Source organism: Calidris pugnax, unplaced genomic scaffold (genome assembly GCF_001431845.1).
Source record: "Calidris pugnax isolate Ruff unplaced genomic scaffold, ASM143184v1 scaffold469, whole genome shotgun sequence".
Lineage (NCBI taxonomy): Eukaryota > Metazoa > Chordata > Aves > Charadriiformes > Scolopacidae > Calidris > Calidris pugnax.
Window position 1 is genome coordinate 470,502 of NW_015091303.1, and position 5,970 is coordinate 476,471.

At 62.3% G+C, this 5,970-nt stretch overlaps 2 protein-coding genes across 3 annotated transcripts in view; one reads left to right on the forward strand and one right to left on the reverse strand.

Annotated features, from left to right (window-relative positions):
• The window catches only part of CDC42SE1 (CDC42 small effector 1), a 25,056-nt gene extending 20,473 nt beyond the window's left edge, over positions 1-4,583 (forward strand). The window contains exons 1-5 of one of the 2 annotated variants that reach the window (XM_014960834.1): positions 467-552; positions 1,794-1,988; positions 2,078-2,188; positions 3,886-3,960; positions 4,077-4,583. In XM_014960834.1, coding sequence (XP_014816320.1) covers positions 1,935-1,988; positions 2,078-2,188; positions 3,886-3,957 — 237 coding nt within the window. In that variant the 5' untranslated portion in view covers positions 467-552; positions 1,794-1,934 and the 3' untranslated portion in view covers positions 3,958-3,960; positions 4,077-4,583. Of the gene's footprint in view, positions 1-466; positions 553-1,793; positions 1,989-2,077; positions 2,189-3,885; positions 3,961-4,076 lie in introns of those variants that run through there. The other variant, XM_014960833.1, reaches the window with a different exon arrangement.
• Positions 4,584-5,676: 1,093 nt separating this feature from the next.
• Positions 5,677-5,970, reverse strand: part of PRUNE (prune exopolyphosphatase) — a 28,555-nt gene continuing 28,261 nt past the window's right edge. Inside the window, exons 8-9 of the mRNA XM_014960830.1 lie at positions 5,897-5,956; positions 5,677-5,809 (exon numbers count right to left, since the gene is read on the reverse strand). Coding sequence (XP_014816316.1) covers positions 5,677-5,809; positions 5,897-5,956 — 193 coding nt within the window. The remainder of the gene's footprint in view (positions 5,810-5,896; positions 5,957-5,970) is intronic.

The following is a 5,970-nucleotide window of genomic DNA, read 5'->3' on the forward strand; positions in this document are numbered from 1 at the left end:
GGGTTTACACGGAGATTTGCTGGTGGCTCGTACGAGGCTGAGCCCACTCCTGGGGCTCCCCATGGAGGTCCCCCAGCGCCTTGGGGACCGGTTGTGATGCTGAATTTGGGGGGCTTTCCCCCCCCCCCAAGGCCTTTCCGCCGCGCTGCCGGATCCGGTAGGGAACCGGGGTGTTATGGCGGGGGCCGGCTCCGGCAGCCTCATTTCCTAAGGAAACCAGGCTAGAAAGAAAAGGCAGCCCCCCCTCCGCTCCTTCGTCCGTCCGTCTGTCCGTCCGCAGCCCGGGGGGGAGGCTGATTTTGGCCCGGGGGGTGCTGGTGTGGGCACGGCCCCGGTTTACACCACCCCGGACGTGTCACAACCTGCCCGTTCTCAGCAGCCGCGGTCGCCGGGGGGGAGGAAGCTGGGGGCTGGGGCCCAAACACCAGGGTGAGGGGCATGGGGGGGCTCGCTCCGGTAAAACTCGGCCCTGGCCGCCCCCCAAACGCTGGCGTGGGGACTCTCCGGCGGCTGATATAGGGTTGTGCTCAGGCCGCGGCCCTCCGTGGGCGGGTGAGTTTTGTGCGTGCCGCCGGGTGCTTTTGCAGCGAAAGATTTCTCTCTCCTTGGAGGGGGGGAAGCACTAATTTGGGGGTGAATTCCCCTTCCCACACCCCCTTTGGCTGCCCAGCTTTTCCTGCCCACCCCTCAGGGGCCGTGGGGGTTTGGGGTAGAGCCCCTCCAGCCGGGCAGACCCCCTGTTTATTTCCCCCCCCCAGTCTGCTTTTTGAGCCGGAGCGGAAGAGCTCAATCTCCGGCCCCTTTTCGGAAAGGCCGGGATATTTATAGCTGCCTGGCTCAGGGAGTTGGGATTTGCTGTGGCTGCCTCCATGTGTGTCCCCCCCCCATCCTGCCGCAGCATCCCTCCGCTGCGTCCTGCACCGGGGTGGGGGCCGGGGCCGGATCCTGCCCTGGCCATGGGGCATCTCTCCTGGGTGGTTGTGTGATGCCCGGGGTCCCTGGGCATCTCTGTGTGATGCCCAGGGGTTTCCTGGGGGTTTCTGTGCCGTGTCGGGGGTCCCTGTGCCGTGTCAGGGGTCCCTTGGGGGTCTCTGTGCCATGTTGGGGGTCCCTGGGCATCTCTGTGTGATGCCCAGGGGTTTCCTGGGGGTTTCTGTGCCGTGTGGGGGGTCCCTGTACTGTGTCAGGGGTCCCTTGGGGGTCCCTGTGCCATGTCAGGGGTCCCTTGGGGGTCTCTGTGCCATGTTGGGGGTCCCTGGGCATCTCTGTGTGATGCCCAGGGGTTTCCTGGGGGTTTCTGTGCCGTGTCGGGGGTCCCTGTGCCGTGTCAGGGGTCCCTTGGGGGTCTCTGTGCCATGTTGGGGGTCCCTGGGCATCTCTGTGTGATGCCCAGGGGTTTCCTGGGGGTTTCTGTGCCGTGTGGGGGGTCCCTGTACTGTGTCAGGGGTCCCTTGGGGGTCCCTGTGCCATGTCAGGGGTCCCTTGGGGGTCTCTGTGCCATGCCTGGGGTCCCTCAGAGGCCTCTGTCTCCATTTGGTCGATGCGGAGTGGATTTAGGGTGGATTTAGGGTGGATTTGGGGAGTCAGGACTGCAGGCATCGCCCCCCTCCATTCAAAACCCGCAGCCGACTACTCCTCTCCACGCCGTGCCTCGATTTCCCCAATCTGATGCATCACCTGGGGGTAGCCTTGGGATGGGGAGGGGGCTGATCCTGCCCCCCAACATCCCCAAACCCGGGGACAAGCCCTTCCTGGCCATGACGCTCCCCTTCCCCGCCTCTGCCTCCCCCCAGGTGTGTCCCCACCAGCTCGGCCACCCTGACCAGGTCCCCCCATCCGTCCCCATGGAGTGACCCCGTGCGAGGGTCTCTGCACCGGCGCGGCCCCCCCGGCAGCCAGCCCGGCAGGGAGGGAAGCTGGACGCCACCGCCAATATGAGCGACTTCTGGCACAAGCTGGGCTGCTGCGTCGTAGAGAAGCCACAGCCCGTGAGTAGCTTCAGTGGGAGGGTCGGGGAGGGTCTGGCACCCTGAGGCCGTGGGCTCAGAGGGGGCTGATGGCCTTCATCTGCTTGCAGAAGAAGAGGAGGAGACGAATCGACCGGTCCATGATCGGGGAGCCCATGAACTTCGTCCATCTGACGCACATCGGCTCTGGCGACATGGCCGCGGGCGAAGGCCTGCCCATGGTACCCTGCCTACGCGTGCGGTTGGGGTGCTGGGGCTCATGGTTGGGTGGTGAGGCTCACGGTTGGGTGGTGGTTGTCAATGTTGGGGTGCTAAGTCTCACGGTTGGGTGGTGGGTGTCATGGTTGGGTGATGATCATTGCTGTTGGGGTGGTGGAGTCTCATGTTTGGGTGGTGGGTGTCACTGTTGGGGTGGTTGGGTCTCACAGTTGGGTGGTGGTTGTCAATGTTGGGGTGCTAAGTCTCACAGTTGGGTGGTGGGTGTCATGGTTGGGTGATGATCATTGCTATTGGGGTGGTGGAGTCTCATGTTTGGGTGATTGGTGTCGCTGTTAGGGTGGTTGGGTCCCATGTTTGGGTGATTGGTGTCACTGTTAGGGTGGTTGGGTCTCATGGTTGGGTGGTAGGTGTCACTGTTGGGGTGGGTGGGTCTCACGGTTGGGTGGTGGGTGTCATGGTTGGGTGATGATCATTGCTGTTGGGGTGGTGGAGTCTCATGGTTGGGTGGTGGGGCTCATGGTTGGGTGGTGGGGCTCATGGTTGGGTGGTGGTTGTCACTGTTGGGGTGCTAAGTCTCACAGTTGGGTGGTGGGTGTCATGGTTGGGTGATGATCATTGCTGTTGGGGTGGTGGAGTCTCATGTTTGGGTGGTGGGTGTCACTGTTTGGTTGGGTGGTGGTTGTCAGTGTTGGGGTGCTGGGGCTCATGGTTGGGTGGTGAGGCTCACGGTTGGGTGGTGGTTGTCAATGTTGGGGTGCTAAGTCTCACGGTTGGGTGGTGGGTGTCATGGTTGGGTGATGATCATTGCTGTTGGGGTGGTGGAGTCTCATGTTTGGGTGGTGGGTGTCACTGTTGGGGTGGTTGGGTCTCACAGTTGGGTGGTGGTTGTCAATGTTGGGGTGCTAAGTCTCACAGTTGGGTGGTGGGTGTCATGGTTGGGTGATGATCATTGCTATTGGGGTGGTGGAGTCTCATGTTTGGGTGATTGGTGTCGCTGTTGGGGTGGTTGGGTCTCACAGTTGGGGGGTGGGTGTCATGGTTGGGTGATGATCATTGCTATTGGGGTGGTGGAGTCTCATGTTTGGGTGATTGGTGTCTCTGTTGGGGTGGTTGGGTCTCATGGTTGGGTGGTGGGTGTCACTGTTGGGGTGGTGGATCCCATAGTTGGGTGGTGGGGTCTCATATTTGGGTGATTGGTGTCTCTGTTGGGGTGGTTGGGTCTCATGGTTGGGTGGTGGGTGTCACGGTTGGGGTGGTGGATCCCATAGTTGGGTGGTGGGTGTCACTGTTGGGGTGGTGGATCCCATAGTTGGGTGGTAGGGTCTCATATTTGGGTGATTGGTGTTGCTGTTGGGGTGGTTGGGTCTCATGTTTGGGTGATTGGTGTCGCTGTTGGGGTGGTGGATCCCATGGTTGGGTGGTTGGTGTCGCTGTTGGGGTGGTTGGGTCTCATGGTTGGGTGATTGGTGTTACTGTTGGGGTGGTGGATCTCGTTGTCTCTGTTGGGGTGGTGGATCTCATGTTTGGGTGGTGGGTGTCACTGTTGGGGTGGTGGATCCCATGGTTGGGTGGTGGCTCTCAGTGTGGGGTGAGGTGGCCTTATATTTGGGTGACAGCTCTTACACCTGGGCGATGAGGTGGCACTGTTGGGTGCTGGGTCTCACCGCGGTGGTGACACCTCCCTGCACCCCCCCCGCAGAGCGGTGCCGTCCAGGAGATGAGGTCCAAGGGTGGTCGGGAGCGACAGTGGAGCAGCTCCCGTGTCTTGTAGCGTGTGAGTACCCGGCGGTGACAGCCCTGGTCCCCCTCCGAGCCAGCACAACTAATTAACACACCCAAACGAGCCACCACCTTGCGCAGGTCTGTAACCCGCCCTCTTGGATTTTGCAGATTCCTGGCTTTTTCAGCCCAAACTTGAACTGCCTGATCCCCCAGCCGGAGGAGAAGCCGACCTCGAGCGCTTTCACCCCGCGGTAATTTATGCAGAGCCCGGCTCCGGGTGGCGTTTGGTCCCGTGTCACCTCCACCCCCCGGCACATCCCTCCTCCCCGGAGCCATCGGTGGGTGACACGGGGTGTGTGGGGGGGACACAGCACCCCCCACCTCCTGCCCCCCCGGGATTTCAGCCGAAAGGACACGGCCGCTCTCCCGACCCTCCCCAGGAGCCGAGATGTGCCAAATCCTCCTGGTTTTCCCTTTTTTTCCACACCGGCGTCTCCCATGGGCCCCTCGGTGCCGGTGGGTCGCGGTGCCTCGGTTTCCCCCCCCCGGGGGGATGGCGACGAGGCCGGTGCCGAGGCCGGTGCCGAGGCCGTTTTGGGTGCCCTCTCGGGAAGGCGTTAGAAGAGCAAAACTGGGATTAAACCCCAACGCTTTGGTGCAAAAACCGGGATTAAACCCCGACGCTTCAGTGTCTCACCGGCAGCGGCTCCGCGCCGACGCCACCGGCGAGCCCGGGGGGGCCTCCCGCGGCATCTCCACTGCCACAGACCCCTGCCTTCCTTCTATTTTTTAGGATATTTTTTGTTTTTCTAAAAAAAAAAAAAGAAAAAAAGCTCAAAAAACCACAATTAGGCAGCCTCTGCCACCCTGGGGGACTGTGGTGGGGGTCACCTCCGCCCCGGGCTCGCCACCGGGGTGTCACCGGCACCGGCCGCTCAAAAAAGCTCAAAAAAACACAATTAGGCAGCCTCCGCCACCCTGGGGAACCGTGGTGGGGGTCACCTCCGCCCTGGGCTCGCCACCGGGGTGTCACCGGCACCGGCCGAGGCAGGACGGGGCCCGAGGCGAGGAGGAGGAGGAGGAGGAGGAAGGGCTCGGGCTCCCGAATTCGGGCGCGGGTGTATATAGTTTAAATAGCGCCGGGATTAAATATGAAATAGCACGTGCTGGGCATCACGGCCGGGCGGCAGAGCGCTCCCCTTCGCCAAATTCACCAGAAACCGAGCCAAATCCCCCTGCCCCCCCCATGAGGAAGAGGAGGAGGAGGAAGGGCTCGGGCTCCCGAATTCGGGCGCGGGTGTATATAGTTTAAATAGCGCCGGGATTAAATATGAAATAGCACGTGCTGGGCATCACGGCCGGGCGGCAGAGCGCTCCCCTTCGCCAAATTCACCAGAAACCGAGCCAAATCCCCCTGCCCCCCCCACCCCATCCACGTCCTGGGCAGGGAGAGCCCCCGATGCCACCCTGTGTCACCCTGTGTTGTCCCCGCTGTCACCTCCAGCCTGCGAGGAGAGAAAAGCAGCCCCAGGAGCTGGTTCACCAGGCTCCACCACGGGAGGAGGTGAACTTCCCCGTGCGAGGCCTCGCACGCGCGTGTGAGCAAGGAAGGGCCAGGAGAGCGGGGGGTGGACGATGATCACAGCTTGGAGACCCTTCCGGATGCTCCAGGGCTCACTGGGATCCCAGTGCCCCCCAACACCCCCATCCCACCCCCCTGGCACGCTCACGGTGAGCCCTGGCACACTCATGGTGAGGCCTGGCACGCTCACCGCCGATCCACTGGTAGCACCATCTCATCCAGCCCAAGGGGGGGGATCTGCCCCCACGTTGCCCCCCAGCTCAGGCACACCAGGACGTACTGGTTGGCCACCATCCCCTCCAGAGTGGCCACCATGTACCTGGAGGGACGGTGTGACCCCTCAGCTTGGGGGAAACTGAGGCACAGGGCAGGTGGGAAGGACCCTGACCCCCCCCGGGACCCCCACCTGAGCAGGTTCTCCATCATCATCTTCATCATCTCCATCAGCAGCAGCAGGGGGATGCTGCTGTCCAGGAGCAC